The sequence below is a fragment of the Pollachius pollachius genome, assembly GCF_949987615.1.
Source record: "Pollachius pollachius genome assembly, chromosome: 18".
Taxonomy (NCBI): domain Eukaryota; kingdom Metazoa; phylum Chordata; class Actinopteri; order Gadiformes; family Gadidae; genus Pollachius; species Pollachius pollachius.
The window spans coordinates 10,997,704-11,013,911 of NC_136951.1; the positions used below are offsets into that span (position 1 = coordinate 10,997,704).

General features: G+C 46.2%; 1 protein-coding gene across 1 annotated transcript; it reads left to right on the forward strand.

The window, feature by feature from the left end:
• Positions 1 to 1,409: 1,409 nt before the first annotated feature.
• aebp1a (AE binding protein 1a) lies at positions 1,410 to 16,199 on the forward strand. Its single transcript, XM_079755803.1, has 21 exons — positions 1,410 to 2,049; positions 4,751 to 5,035; positions 5,585 to 5,632; positions 5,930 to 5,995; positions 6,294 to 6,371; positions 6,466 to 6,525; positions 6,870 to 6,938; positions 7,708 to 7,785; positions 8,437 to 8,546; positions 9,005 to 9,144; positions 9,584 to 9,668; positions 9,874 to 10,018; positions 10,555 to 10,634; positions 11,284 to 11,407; positions 11,883 to 12,079; positions 12,458 to 12,631; positions 13,028 to 13,153; positions 13,575 to 13,839; positions 14,494 to 14,633; positions 14,892 to 14,991; positions 15,376 to 16,199. Exons 1-21 carry the CDS (start codon positions 1,812 to 1,814, stop codon positions 15,963 to 15,965), a joined length of 3,198 nt encoding a protein of 1,065 aa, XP_079611929.1. The 5' UTR covers positions 1,410 to 1,811; the 3' UTR covers positions 15,966 to 16,199.
• The last annotated feature ends 9 nt before the right edge of the window (positions 16,200 to 16,208 follow it).

The following is a 16,208-nucleotide window of genomic DNA, read 5'->3' on the forward strand; positions in this document are numbered from 1 at the left end:
GTGGAGGAGCACCTGCTTCAGCAGCATTACGGGACCCCCTCCCCGTTCGGCCCCACGGTGTACGCACCCTGCAGGCCCACACATGTGCAATGCCAACCGGGTTCGCAAAACCCCTTCTTTCCCCCCGTGTATTGGACGTCATATCACACTTACGCTTGACTGACATTACCTTCTTTATGTATTTTTAATGTATAAGGCCTGTCTGATTGACTTATATACTATTTAATAATATGCCATTGCTGCGGGTTGCAACTGTATACTTAGGTCGTTTACATTTTTTAAAGAAATGTTAAATATTCTTGATGTTAAACCCGTTCATAAATTATTTTTATATAAATATTTTCTCTGTCAAAAAACTGCAGTATTTTGTTAAATTAAAGCATAAATTAAGACCAAATGTTTATGTTTGTATATATTCTATTTCATTTTTGTGTCTTTCCATTCTCTTTTTACAATAGCCCTACATGCAATGCTGAAAAAACAGATCGAATAACTGATAAATCATCAGTTTTCACATTTAGTCATCTCATTCCCGTCAGCAAGCGTCGTGTCTGCGACCCACATGAGGAACAGACGCACAGCAGGGTGCATGTTCTGCAGCTGGACCAGATAGCATGTGTTCAGACATGATCCTGTCTTTCTTCTCCTTCTATCTAATGTCCCTTTGTCTCTCCGTCTCGCACTTTCTCGCTCGGTTTCTGAACTGTTTCTGTCTGTTTCCATCATATGGACTTAAATAAGTTCAAATTGAAATATGAAGAGACCGGCTTATAGAGGCCTATACCTTTTATATTTACAAAGTATATAAAAAAGATAGAAATATCAAACATTTGTTTAAATGAAAACCACACAACCAAAACAACGATGATATGATAAATATCAAATAAAGATGAATATGAGACATGGAGAAGGATCTTGCGAGGAAGTGCATGATGAAGGAGAATGGAATGAATATCTCTGAGAATAACAATAACATCTGTCTGTGAGTCCTATAAATAAGGTGATGTGGTGTCCGATCGATGGCCAAGAAGCAGCATCTTTATAGCCCAGGCCCACATCTTCCTTTGGACAGGAAGGTCATTAATGAGATGGATTAAGTGAAACCATTGATAATCTTTAACTCTGTCATTCTTTTCTTCTCTCTCGAATTCCTTTTTACTTTCTTGAACTCTCTTTCTCTATCTTAATTTCCGTTTCTTTACCTTTTTCTCCTGTTTATCTTTCTCGCTGTCTTTTTTTCCTTGACTATGTTTATTTAGCTTTATTTTATTGTTGGAGAGTTTTTTCTTTAGTTTTCCTTCTCCCTTTCTCCCTTGGGCTGTGGAATGTCACGTGGGTCCCCCAAGCCCCGCCCCGCCCCCCACAGGCCCCGCCTCCTGCGTGTGGAGTTGATGGCGAGAGGGGGTGAAGGGCCTTGAAGGAGCGTGGATTTGACTCGGGGAGTTTGAGTGAACGCGAGCAGCGGGTGAGACTACAAGAATCAAAACGTTATCTGTGACGCTAGGCAAAGTGAAAAAGCTGTTAGACGCGCCACTGCTTATAAACCCTGCAGGAGACCCGAGATGCTCTCTTACACTGTCGCATCTTTTTGCCTGACATCTGGATGAGGATAAACTGCCTTCAACTCATCAATCGTGAGGTTTCAAAGGTTCAATGCGATTGCGCAAGGATCTTTTGTGTTTTTTTTGGGGGGTCTTTTGCTGTCCGCAGTAAGGGGTCCTTTGTAACCTCAGCTTTTCTATAACAAAGTTCGTTTTGCATCGTTTATTTGCCAGTTGATCCATAAACAGCGGGGGGTTCACATTGCAAAGATGAGGGTTGTTTTACTGTTTGTTTGGGTCAGCCTCTTCTTGTTCTTGACTTTGGCCTGTGCCGACAAAGATGTGCAAGAAGACGGACTTTCCAGGAGAGAGGTCCGTGGACTTACCAGATCCAGAGAGAGACTAACGGTGGGACGGGATGCTGAGATGTCAGATGAACCCGTAGAGGCAACAGAAAAGGATAAAGCAAAACCGAAAAAGAAGAAGACACCAGAGGAAATAGAGGCAGGTAAGTGAAGATAAACCGACTTCCCCGTGATGTGTGTGTGTGTGTGTGTGTGTGTGTGTGTGTGTGTGTGTGTGTGTGTGTGTGTGTGTGTGTGTGTGTGTGAACTGCTCTGCTGGACACAACTTAAAACAAAAACCAGAATCATCACCACTCATGAACGTGATTGTGTGTGTGTGTGTGTGTGTGTGTGTGTGTGTGTGTGTGTGTGTGTGTGTGTGTGTGTGTGTGTGTGTGTGTGTGTGCGTGCGTGCGTGCGTGCGTGCGTGCGTGCGTGCGTGCGTGTGTAATTTCTATACATGAAACAAGGAATGTTTTTTTTTAGCTCTCAGTAGGTAGACAGCCAATAAAGCACAAAGGAGCGGGAAAGGTGACCTCTAGACGCTGTTGAACATTTGGTTTGAATAGAGGAACCACCTCAAGTGTTATTAAACACCCGTCCTCCATCTTCCTCACCCTAGAGTCACAATTCCTCCATTGAAACAATAAACTCAGAAGACAGAGTCTTGTGTGTAGTCCACTTATAGAGTGACAGATGTTTACCTTGTTATTGAATACATACACAATACCCTCATGGATGTGCTGTCTGAAAACTAAAGGGAAATGTGTAATGACTCAGCTAGATGTGTAATGCGATGTTGGTCTGCTATGCTGATTCCGCAACTTTAATAGCGGCCAGACCATGTCCTCCACTTCCACCGCAGACACCACCAACTCACCCACCACAATCATAATCGACCCCGTTACCCCCCACCACCTCCACTCGTTCCATCGCCACCACCGCCGCCTCCATCACCACCACCTTCATCACCACCACCTTCATCACCACCACCACCTCCAACAGCCCACCACCGCCTCTATCACCACCACCTTCATCACCACCACCACCTCCAACACCCCCACCACCGCCTCTATCACCACCACCTTCATCACCACCACCACCTCCAACAGCCCACCACCGCCTCTATCACCACCACCTTCATCACCACCACCACCTCCAACAGCCCACCACCGCCTCTATCACCACCACCTTCATCACCACCACCACCTCCAACAGCCCACCACCGCCTCTATCACCACCACCTTCATCACCACCACCACCTCCAACAGCCCACCACCGCCTCTATCACCACCACCTCCAACAGCCCACCACCGCCTCTATCACCACCACCTTCATCACCACCACCACCTCCAACAGCCCCACCACCGCCTCTATCACCACCACCTTCATCACCACCACCACCTCCAACAGCCCACCACCGCCTCTATCACCACCACCTTCATCACCACCACCACCTCCAACAGCCCACCACCGCCTCTATCACCACCACCTTCATCACCACCACCACCTCCAACACCCCCACCACTGCCTCCATCACCACCACCTCCATCCTCATTACCACTTTTGTCCCCACCACCACCCAAACCAACACCACCATGACAGACTCTCTCTACGCCATGTTTTTCCTTCAAACTGACTGAGGAAGGCACTTTGTTACGGGGGGAGGTTAAAAAAGAGTAGAGGAGCGTTGATGAAATAATGACTCACAACAGAAACATTTCCACTCCCCCCCCCGCCCCTTCCCACCACAAGCCCCATCCCCACACTCAGGAGACAGGCTTTACAAGAGCAGGCAGCACTAACAGGCTGGCTCTGAGGTCAAACCACCCCCTGGAAAAAAAAATCACTCTGCTCAAAAACAGGGACGAAAAACCACATAGTCCTCCTTAATACTACTCCCAGCACTGGCTTTCTACTGAGCCTGCAGGCTCCTTTCAAGGCCCTAATGGGGATCCAATACACATCTGGAATCATCTCCCGCCTTGTTAATTATTCCCATGGTGCTTTGCTCTCTTGTTCAAGGGTGACTTAACAAACGAGCTGGTATATTTCCAAGCAAATCCCATGGCTTATCCAGCCAGCCTAGGTTCATATTAAGTTTAAGATCATGATGTAGTTAGAGGAAGCAGTAACATCAAGATTGAGGCCTATGTTTTGGTTTTATTGGTATGCTAGGTTTTAGTAGAGGAGTACATGTTGACAGTACACGTCCCGCAACAGAAAACAAAATCCTTATCTTATGTCTGCCTCTTTATAACAGAGGGTTTAGACTAGAAAACCTTGGAACATATCCATGTGTCTTCGTGTGATTTTCCATTCACTCTTATGTTGGAGCAGACAGTTCATACACTCCAGGTATTCTCCACTAAACTGTGTTTAAAGCAAAAGTAAATGTCTGTGGATGTGCCAGGTGTATTTCTTCCAAGTTCAGGTTTGAGTAATTGTTTGGTTCATATCCAAAATACACAACAAAGTGGGCCAAATTATTTCTCCTTCAAGCCCTGTCTCTTCTGGTTACAAATTAATGTCCGTACTCTCTTTGTGAGTCTCTCCTCTATTGAGTCAAAAGCCAACAAGATTTATTTTGGCGCCAACAATGCTTTTTATCTTTCTCTGCCTTTCACAATTTGCCTTTCTCCCTCCAACTCCTGTCTCCCTCTCTCACCCTAACTCCCCTATCCTAACCTCCATATCTCTATCTCTCTGTCTCGCTCTCTCTCTCTCTCTGTCTCTCTGTCTCGCTCACTCTCTCTCTCTGTCTCTCTGTCTCTGTCTCTCTCTCTCGCTCTCTCTCTCTCTCTCTCTCTCTGTCTCTCTGTCTCTCTCTTTCTCTCTCTCGCTCTCTCTTTCTTTCTCTCTCAGCTAGGGCAAAGAAGGCTGCGGAGAAAGAAGCCAAGAAGCAGAAAGGAGTGAAGCCCACCAAGAAACCAAAAGCCCCCAAGCCCACCAAGAAACCAAAAGCCCCGAAGGCCCCGAAGGCCCCGAAGGCCCCCAAGGCCCCCAAGGCCACCAAGAAGCCCAAAGCCCCAAGGAAACCCAGACCCACGGAGTCCAACCCGGACAGGACTAGGACCCCACCCACCAAGCGTCCAAGCCTGGAGGAGGAGGAGGAGAGGAGGGTTCTGGCCGAACTGGGTTGGGACCAAGGTATGTTCAACTCCAGAAAAACAAACACTTTTTGGCCATTTTTAGTAGATGCCTAAAAAAATCCAAATCACTAAGTTAAATGAAACATCATTAAAAGAGCAAGTTGTGGTTAGAATCTCGCTCAAGAATGTGTGCTAATAGGTGCGGACATTGGGGATTGAACACAGTTCCTTCCGGGCTGGGAGTCAAACAGTCTAGCCACACGCTTTTTTCTGCCCCATAAAAGAGCTTGCACACCGTCTCAACAAACGCCAAAAAACAACAACATTGGGGCACTACAACATACCTGTTGGCTGTTGCTGAAGTTGAATGACGTTTTGGCTGTTTGCAGTTGACAGTATGGAACTGCCAACTGCAGTTTAAATTCTAGAGTCGGGTGTTGGTGCAGTGTTCAAGCATTGGATGGAGTTTTATTTGAGCTTGTACAATGCCCAACATTCAGAAGATATATATTATGTATAACAAGTATTAAGATATACATAACAGAGATATTACATGCCGTTATCATCCCCAGTGATGCTCTAGTGATGCACTGTGATGTTTCCCCAGTGATTCCTGCTGTGACACCCGAGGAAACTGCTCCAGCACCAGACCTCGGTGAGATGAATGGATAAATAAAGGAATAACACAAAACACAACCTTAGCATTGCCATGCCACAGGAGCCGCAATATTGTTTCAGATGAATTACAATGGCTCAAACATTAGGCATTTATAGTCTGCGAAAGTAGACATTTTAAATTGCACTCAAACCTTCTAAAGATTTAAAATGGTGGATACTTCAAAATAGATTATGTACAACTCTGTCTTAGATTTTGAGCTGGAATCACTTCAAGGATTAGTAGTCCAGCGGTTTTCAAGCGACATTGCCTAATATTTTGTTTTCTTTTCTACAGTCGGTCAACAACCGCCAACTGCTCCAACCCTAACTGAAAATGACAACGAACACTGGAATTCAAGATGTAGGCCGGGTCTATCCATTTTCTTTATATTGCTGTTATCTCTCTAGATATCATCCATCTATCTTTCTATCTATCTCTATCAATCCATCTCTCTCTGTTTAGAACAATGCAAGGAGTAATACACAGAGAAGTACACACTGGATAATGAATAAGCACCCATTTGTTCTAAAACAATTCATAATTCACAATTATCAATCATTATAGATCTAGCCAGAAACCCTTCAGCTTTTACCACAGTTAGACCGCTTGAAAGACTAATTTAATTAAAGATGTTGTATTCATGTATATTTCCTTCCAGATGATGTATTTGAGGAACCAGTTGAACCTGACCTTAAAAAGCGAGTCACAACCACAGAGGTCATCATGTACATCCCAGGTAGCCCACAGTACACCTGTGTTCACTGTTTGAAAGGATGGGTTGGATTCAAGTCTGTCCGCGATGTAAAGTATGCTGTTTTCTTCTATTCCAGAGGAGGTAACCTCATCACAACCCATGATTGCCTGGTATGAGGAATATGAATATTCAGACTGTACGTTTTATTTCTTCCTTTCTATTCATTATTGTGGTCAAGTCTCATTGTCTCATCAGCTCTGTGTTATGAATAACTAAATGTATGTGTTTTTTTCCAGAAATCTCTGCTTAAATCTTTAGTCTGTCCATTATTGATTGTGCTTTCATTGGTTCTCGGCCACAAGTTGATCGGATAACTTTGTTTCTAATTTAAATTAATGGACATACTTGCAGATGAATGAAGACACTTGCATAATGTTTCCACGAACATTCATGGACGAAACATACTGCACATTGCATACAACTGATCCCTCTGATTTACCATGATCGAAATGATTGATTCCGATTTTCCCCGCTCCTCAGTGGCTGCAAAGAGGCTGGAGGAGGAAACTGCCAAAGCCCAGAAAGAGAAGGCGGAGAAACGTCTGGAAGGTTCTTTGATTTTCTTCATGTGTCTTTCTAAAAAGGACATGTTTGTTTTCTGCTCCCCTCCTCCAGTGGTGAGGTGCATTAGGTTATTTCAGTCTGTGATTATGAGACGACCAGGGACATTCTATTTGGTTGTGTCTTTCCTGTAAGTGTGGGAGTAAGAAAGGTGTGTATGTGCAAGCATGTGCGTGTGTATGTGCCTGGGTTTGTGCACGTGCGTGTGTATGTGCCTGGGTGTGTGAACGTGCGTGTGTATGTGCCTGGGTGTGTGAACGTGCGTGTGTGTCTGCGTGGGTGTGTGCAAGTGCACGTGCATCTGTGTATGGGTGTATGTATGTGTGTGTTTGTGTGAGTGCATGTGCACGTGTGTGTGCACGTGTGTCTGCGTGTGTGTGGGTGTAAGTGTGTGTGTGCGTGTGATAGATGGAGATGGATGGCTGCGTGAAGGGTTATGGAAAAACTGCATTCCACCACAACATTCTCAAACCGCTATGGGTGGAAACTTTAACAACTCAAGATAGCGGCTGCTTAATTCATGTTGTTCACCAATGTCATTAAAGCACTTTAGTATACGCCAAGGAGCATGTTATGTGGGTTAAGGAGAGGGTCAGGTTATGTAAGGCTACTTTGAGCTACACATCTGCTGCAACAGGTAAATAGAGCAGGCCAGAGAGCCAACATGTGGATAAGGTTTTTATCTGGCTGAGGGGCGCAGTCCGTTTGAAAACACGGTTTCTTCTTCACATACTCTTTCCCCATCTGCTCTCCGCAGCCGAGCGACTGAGGAAGAAGTGGGAGGAAGAGGAGGAGGAGCGGATGAAGCAGATGTTGGAGCCGAAGGAGCCAAAAAGTAGGAGGACATTTACTGGTCTTTGTAAGCCCTGTACAGGCCAAATGTGTTCGCCGAAACAGATTTGTTTACAGTGGTTCCTGTGGTAATTATTATTATGGTGGAGAGTGGGTCTGTGTCTGACTGCCTGTCTGTCTGTGTGTGGTTTTGTGTTTGTGTGTGTGTGGTTGTGTGTATGTGTGTGGTTCTGTGTATGTGTGTGTATGTGTGGGTGAGTCTGTGTGTCTGCGTTGGTGCGTTTATGCATTATGGCTGAGGTTTAGACTGTGGTCGGATACAGTCGTATAACTTCTACGTTATAATTTGCAAGTATTGCCAGAGAAAATTAGAGACTTTGTCCAGAAGGGGTTATGTGTGAACGCAAAACATATGATTTTACATTGCTGTCAAGCCTTCACAGTGAATAATGTTATTTCATGTTGAATAAACCGATCAGAGACTGTATGATTTACCTCTCCAGTATGATAAAAACTGTTTACGGGTCTTTCTATTCTATTCTATCGTGTTGTATTCTCCAGTTAGAACATGTGTGTCTCTGACCTGAGCTGGTGTGGTTGTGTCTCTGACCTGAGCTGGTGTGGTTGTGTCTCTGACCTGAGCTGGTGTGGTTGTGTCTCTGACCTGAGCTGGTGTGGTTGTGTCTCTGCTCAGAGTGTCCTCCTCTGGGACTGGAGTCTCACCAGGTGGAGGACGACCAGCTGCTGGGCTCTTCTCAGTCTCACCACGGCTTCGCTGCCCAGAGAGGACGTCTCAACATGCAGGTACACACACAAACTTATGGCGCACACGCACTCACACTAATGCATGATGACAAGCATACACACCCACACATACACACATACACACATGACAGCACGCACACACACACACACACAGACTTCTCCTCAGGCCTACATCGTGGTCTGAGAGGAGAGAAAAGGCGTGATTTGCTTGAGAGTGTGACTGTGCGTGACTAGACTTTAACAATATCCAGCAGGTCGACACTTCCTGCAATGCAACTTCCACCACAGCTCAGAGCTACAATGCCTGTATGTACTGTATATATGCATTCATACACACATGCATGCCCGCCAAGTGGGGCTCTAGACACAATGCAGACCCCTCTGCATTGAGAGACTTCTGGTCCTGAACTGGTCAACAATGCGACCAGTACGTAGTCGCTGTGGATAAAAGCCAAACAGTTCAGACAGTTGATGGTGTTCTCTGTGTCGGTCTGAAGGGCTCCGATAAGGAAGACGACGTGTACGGCGGGGCGTGGTGTGCCGACTCGGAGGACACCAGCCACTGGTTCCAGCTGGACGCCCGCAGGGAGGTGGAGTTCACCGGGCTGATCACCCAGGGCAGGAACTCAGACACCAGGTCAGGCCCAGAGGAACAACCCCCGTACAGCCAAGCACTGCAGAAAACCCTCCTGGAGAGTAGAATAGAATAGAATTCTCTCTATTGTCATTGCACATAGTACAGCAAAAGTTGTATGTCATCCAGAAGGTGCAAATATATATAAATATATGACAAAGGTAAAGATTATATGTATAACAAATAAAGATAAAATATACTAATAACAAATAAGGATGAAATATACAGATAAAAAAAAAAGCAGCTGAGGTAAATGGTATGGCCCTGCTCTGCAAGTTTCTAATATGAGAGAGCGCTGTTGAGGACGTGTGCTGTGAAACACGTGCGTTATGTGTGACCGTTCCGCTTAAAGGAGCAAGGATCGTGGTGGAACGAGAAAAGGGGAGGGGTTTTCTTTTTGTAAAGAGTTTACTAATTCCTCGTATTTTTTTTCTTTTTGCAGTGAGGATTTCGTGTCATCCTTCTACGTGTCCTTCAGTAACGACACCCGCGATTGGACCGTCCTTCATGATGGCTACGCTGAATGGGTCAGTAAGCAAGGGGGGCGGGAGTGTTTTGGATTCTTTGCCGAAAAGGTTACTGGGTTTGAACCCCAATGACCACAGACATCCTGGCCCTTAGGCTGATGGCTAATGACTATGATTATGTGACTTACATTACCTTGGAGAAAAACGTCTGCCAATGGCTGACTAGCTTTTAGCAGGCCTAATCTTGTGTCTCCCTCCCTGTCAGTTATTCTATGGTAACGTGGACAAGGACACTCCGGTCCTGGCCCAGTTTGATGTTCCTGTGGTGTCCCGCTACATCCGGATCCTTCCTCAGAGCTGGAACGGCAGCCTATGTCTCCGCTTTGAGGCCCTGGCCTGTCAGCTACCCAGTCAGTACCACACTAACACCCCGTCACTCCCATTCAACTCATTCAAATAACAAACTCCCCATTGAGGCTGTTAATGAGTGCATGCTTTCCAACCGTTTACCATGACTGGTAGAGCGTGGCATTAACGGTGACCGAGTTGTGGGTTCGATTCCCACTGGGGGTCCACCCCCCTGCGAAGAATGGATAATGACAGCGCCAACAAATGTTTTATATTTTCAACACTTATGTGTGTATGTAGCCTATATATGTGTAATATGTTATGGCAGGTATACAACCATGCAAATATATAAAAATAAATATATGCTATTTTGAGGAGACTTTTATCAAAATCTTACAATCCTAACCTACATTCTTAGCCTTGATGGCCCCAACAGGACATTAACCCCTCACCCTGGTGTTAATGCCTTGCTGTTCCAATTAAGCTAGACATCACTAGCAGCCAGAACTACCCAGTAGGCTCCTAGGACAATAACAATAGTATGTCAATAGCAGTGAACCTCAGATTGACACAGTGGCCATGTTGCATCTTCCCCCAGACAGATACCAGACAGAGAATGTGGTCAATGCCTCGGACGCTCTTGACTTCAGACACCACAACTACAAGGAGATGAGACAGGTCAGTGATGATGGACTGCATTCATACAAAATGAGAAGAAAGGTAAAGCAGGTGCTGGTGTTGGCCCCAACGGGACTTATTCACCTGGCAGTCATCTTGCTTTTAATTGGCAGCTGATATATTGGCTTTAATGTGTTACATGTATACAGGTACACCCCGACAACACGCATACATACACTCACTAATGCGACGAAGTTGTCTGGGTGCTGGGGAAAAAACATTAGAGAGGACCACGCAAAACAGGAGCTTGGAGCTAACTGTGGTCAAGCTGTCTGTAGCATACACAGTGAGCAGCGCCATGCACAAGAAGAACAGTACTGAGAAGAAGAACTGTACGTGTCATCCGGAATAGTACCAGATAATGTGTTAACAATTAAAACTTGAAAACACCTTACAAGATAATATTAAGAGATCTGTCAGGCAGCCAGAACACATGACCAATAAGCAAGCGGGTTGGGGTTGGATGGAAGCTCTGATGAAAGACATAAACAGATGTATTTATGTCTTAATATTCGTATGATTGAATGTATTCTTCCACATCACTAGGCAGGGGAATCAAAACTATTGATATCTATCTAAAAGATCTAAAAAGGCAAACAAAAAAAATCTCTCCTGCTGAATTTCCACTCCTCTTCCTTGTTTGATGAAGATGATGAAGGTGATCAATGAGGAATGCCCCAACATCACCAGGATCTACAACGTGGGCAAAAGCTTCCATGGCCTGAAGATGTATGCTATGGAGATCTCAGACAACCCCGGGGAGCATGAGAGAGGTAGCCACAAAGGAACGCTCTTCATTGGGTTTAGTTAGCATGTTAGCTTGAAATGGCTAGCAAACAAAATGCTAAAAAGCAGGTCAAGATGACAGCTAAGAGCAGGTAAGGTCATTGGCTATTGGGTGTTTGACACCCAGCCGAAAGGTACTGGATTCGATCACAAAAGTCCCCAGAGCAATAAGGGTTCTCAAGACAAGGGCTTTCCTGACTGTGGATTGTAAAGCAGCACCAGAAACCTAAGTCAATCTTGTTGGAAAGGCAGTAGACATTCATCAAAGAACCGTTTTGGTGTTATTCAGTCTCTATTAAAAGCTTTTGTGCGTATAGCTGTATAGATTTATCCCCATGATTCTATATCATGAATACCACTGCCAATGCCAGGCTGAAACTATCTTTATCAATACCACATAATCCTTCTTTTAGTGTCCTGCAGGAACCGCTTCCCATTCGTTCACAATGTAATTGACAACAGGTGAACCAGAATTCCGCTACACTGCGGGTCTCCATGGGAACGAGGCGATGGGCCGAGAGCTCCTCCTGCTGCTGATGCAGTTCCTCTGTAAGAAGTACAACGAGGACGACACCAGAGTGCGCCGCCTGGTGGACAGCACGAGAATACACCTGGTGCCCTCGCTGAATCCCGACGCCTACGAGCTGGCCTTTGAGATGGTAATATGTCACATGGCTTTAATGGGTATATCATGAAAATATCTTTCTCAGGATTCTCGGATAATCTCGGAAAACGCAATTACATCTAGTATCCAAAATGTACAGTGAAAGTCTAAGCAGATATAGCAGACTATTAGATATTAGTAACGGACTACATTTATAAATGTTGTTAATGCGATGTTATATCAATGTGTAGACAACCAGCTAGAAAAGCACAGTGGTTCCGATTTACTCGACCGGTAGAGCCTGACCGTGCCAGGGTTAGGGGTTCGAGTCCCACTGGGACCACTTTAGGAATCTAATGTACACACTAAAGGTATTGGGACACTTTGAAAGGGTTCCACCGTCTGATTCCCTTTCGTCCTAACCTTCGCTCAGGGTTCGGAGATGGGGAACTGGGCGCTGGGCCACTGGACGGAGGAAGGCTATGACATCTTCGAGAACTTCCCAGACCTCAACAGCGTCCTCTGGGGGGCTGAAGACCGAGGCTGGGTGCCCCGCGTGGTGCCCAACCACCACATCCCAGTCCCCGAAAACTTCCTGAACGGCTCTGTGAGTTTACTGCACAGGCCAGGAAGGTGCAGGTTCCCCCCCCCCCCCCCCCCCCCCCTTAGTGTCCGCAGTGCCCCTGTATAGGAACCCTTGAGCAAGACCCCCTAGCCCCACCCTGCTCCTCAGATCGGTATCTGAATGCACTACACTTTGGATGGATGAGTCTAAAAGTGGTTAAACTGTGGTACAGAATAATTCGTAGTATAGAATAATATTAAGTAGTAATAAACACAAGGCTTGATCATAAAATACAAGAACATATAAAACCAAATACATAATATAAAAGAGTGAAAAATGATCAAGTATGCATGTGGTCAATGTGCAATCCATGTATAGGGAAAATTATTGAAGAGACTGATTGTGGAAGTGAAGTGATTGTGAAGTGTTGTCGTGTAGGTTGCCGTGGAAACCAAAGCCATCATGAGCTGGATGGAGCGCAGCCCCTTCGTCCTCGGGGCCAACCTGCAGGGAGGAGAGAATATGGTGGCGTACCCCTTCGACATGCAGCGCCCCCCGAAATCAGTAAGGCCGGTCTACCACCTCACCAACGGGTACATGACGGGTAACTTAAGGTGGAACCAAGTCAAGGTGTGCGTTTGATGTATTCACTTGCACACCCCACCTGAGGTAAAAAACATATTTAATCAGTTAATGATATTGTCAGCTTGAGGGTGAGTAACAAATAACATGTTCAATAACATGTTCAGGTAAATCATTCCATATGAAAAAAATGTCAAAGTGACTTGAGAGTCAAAGCCATATAAGATAACATATGCAGACATTTTTTAATTTTGGGGCTGCTAATTTATTAAAAATACTACAAACCCCTCTACGTACCTTGGTGAACCTAGCACATGTCGAGGCCGCCCCTGCTCTACAGCGCGGCTCCCCGCGGCCTCTCCCCCGCCCTTCATCCCCGCCTCTCCTCCTCCTCCTCCCCCAGGAGAACCACGCCCAGCGCTCCCAGCACGACCAGCGGCCCGGCCAGGAGCGGGAGATGAACGAGGAGACGTGGGCGCGGATCCAGCGGCAGAACGAGGGGGCGCTGCGGGAGACCGCCGACGACACCATGTTCCGCTGGCTGGCCATGTCCTACGCCCACAGCCACCTGACCATGACCGAGAGCTACCGGGGGTCCTGCCACGGCGACGACATCACCGGCGGCCAGGGCATCGTCAACCGCGCCAGCTGGAAGCCCGTGGTGGGGAGTGAGTACGGAGGGACCCCACCTGTGCTTCTGTCCGACTTTTTGTTGTATTTATCTCTTCGAAATGGCTGGTTTAAGATCATATATAAGGCGATACGGAAATGGCAGTAAAAACGGTCAGGAATGTTTATTCATGCACAAATTCATTCTCCTCACGATTTATAGATAAGGCCTATTTGGAATTGGATCGCGATGATTTGACACTCAATGGGTCCCCAGAAAAAAGTTTGGGAAACACTGCACTAGAGTGTGATTTATCAACCATCTGTACAATCCAACTGTGGGAAATAGAATAGTTTCTTTGTCACATTCTTAGAAAATAACTAGAAGTCCTCGGAGTATATTAGTAACAAAATACAGAAAGGGAGATTACTCCTGAACGCTTTCAGCTCGTTTGCTCCTCCCTTTTCGTGATGGTGTCACAGATTCCGGGCGGGAGTGCCTAACGTCAGACACCAATAATATAGATATCACCCCAGAGACATCCACATCTGTACTGTCACATAACTGAAAGTGTAGGTTGTACTGGGGGTCATGTACACCAAAAACAATGCAGCATGAAGTGAGGCAAGTTATTCATACTTTATAGGAGAAGGCAAGATAACCGGTCAGCCAGAAGGAATCCTGTGTGTATTTATGTCCCCTCTCTGTGCAGGTATGAATGACTTCAGCTACCTACACACCAACTGTTTTGAGCTCACCATCTTCCTGGGCTGTGACAAGTTTCCTCACGAGAGTGAACTTTCTAGAGAGTGGGAGAGCAACCGCGAAGCGCTGCTGTCCTTCATAGAACAGGTGACAAAAATGACTCATCTCTTTTCAGAAAGGTTATTGTATCCAAGAACGATTTGTGTGGGCAGGTTAGGGGACAAAACAGATTTTGTAGTGGTGAGATTTGACGTCTTAAGCAAAATGGCCTTCCTCCTAAATGACTTGTATACAAATAATTGACTCAATATAAGTCACTTAGGATGAAAGCCTCTGGTAACTGATTGCCATCTTGATAGTGAACCATCTCTACTTGGTGTTTAAGGCTCCTGTGCTCCTCCCCAGGTGCACCGAGGGATTAAGGGTCTGGTCAGAGACATGGAGGGCCAGCCCTTAGCTAACGCCACCATATCCGTCGAGGGAATAAGGCACGACATCAGAACAGGTACTGGAGAATGTTACGATGTATAGTACGTTTGTTGTGATACTGTTCTCTCAAATGTGATTGGTCGCCACTTCCCAGACAACAAATTGACTACAAACCGAGACTAGAAACGCTCACAATCCCAAAATCTTGACCCTGCCTACAGATTCTTCATTCATATGCAGATATGTTTATAGAGGTTATGTTATAGAGGTTTGTGTCAACTTCAATAACCACGTCCTAGTGAATGCACCTAAACTGTGGCACATTAGTCAAGAGTTGTTTCCTTTATGGCTACCATCTCTAACCCTCACCACTCTCTCATGTGATCATCTCTAACCCTAACCAGTCTCATGTGACCATCTGTAACCCTAACCACCCTCTCCCATCATGTGACCGTCTCAGCTGCGGGAGGGGACTACTGGCGCCTGTTGAACCCTGGGGAGTACAAGGTAACAGCCAAGGCCGAAGGCTACTCTCCCCAGACCCGCCTCTGCATGGTTGGCTACGAGTCCAGCGCCACCTCCTGCAGCTTCAACCTGGTCAAGTCCAACTGGAACCGCATCCAACAAATCATGGCCCTGAGGGGCAAGACCCTAAAAGGGATTGCGCCCGCTCCCAAAAAACCGAGCGTTGTAGCTGCCGGACCGAATGACGCCAACAGCCATGGCGAGACGGTTAGCAGCGTGGCAGCTGCTACAGAAGAAGTAGTGAAGTGGACCCCGGAAAACCTGGAACGACTCCGGCGCAGGCGAATAATGCGTGCGCGACAGTTGCGCCTCAGGGGACTGCGAAAAGGTCAGACGACGACTCGCGCTAGCACGACGACAACCACCACCACCACCACCACGCCGCCAACGGAGGAAAGCATGGTCAGCACGACGTCCTGGTACCCTCTGGTCGGGTGGTCCACCGAGAGCCCGTTTGACGGGGTGTCGTTTGAACAGGCGGCCACGCAGGACTACCCCTTTGAATACAGCGTGGATGACTTCTGAAGACGCCCGCCTAAGGCTGATGAAAGTTTACTGTGGGAGAAAGTACTTACTTAACCAGCCCAAATGTTGTTGCATTACTATCAGCCCAAGATAAAGTTCCACTTTGCATCTCAATGGTACATATAAAAAGAAAGAATTGCAAGTTTATATCCATATTACTTTTTTACGTTTGTACAAAATTGACCTGAAAACGGTTTCTGCTGAGCAGAGGCTATGGAATAAAAATATACTGGGTCAGCATCA

Bases quoted from the DNA above. Each gene is read 5' to 3' on its own strand.
- aebp1a (XM_079755803.1), top strand. From the start codon at position 1,812: ATGAGGGTTGTTTTACTGTTTGTTTGGGTCAGCCTCTTCTTGTTCTTG. The intron at 6,939-7,707 runs GTTCTTTGATTT...TGCTCTCCGCAG, and splicing joins GGCGGAGAAACGTCTGGAAG to CCGAGCGACTGAGGAAGAAG. The intron at 8,547-9,004 runs GTACACACACAA...GTCGGTCTGAAG, and splicing joins GAGGACGTCTCAACATGCAG to GGCTCCGATAAGGAAGACGA.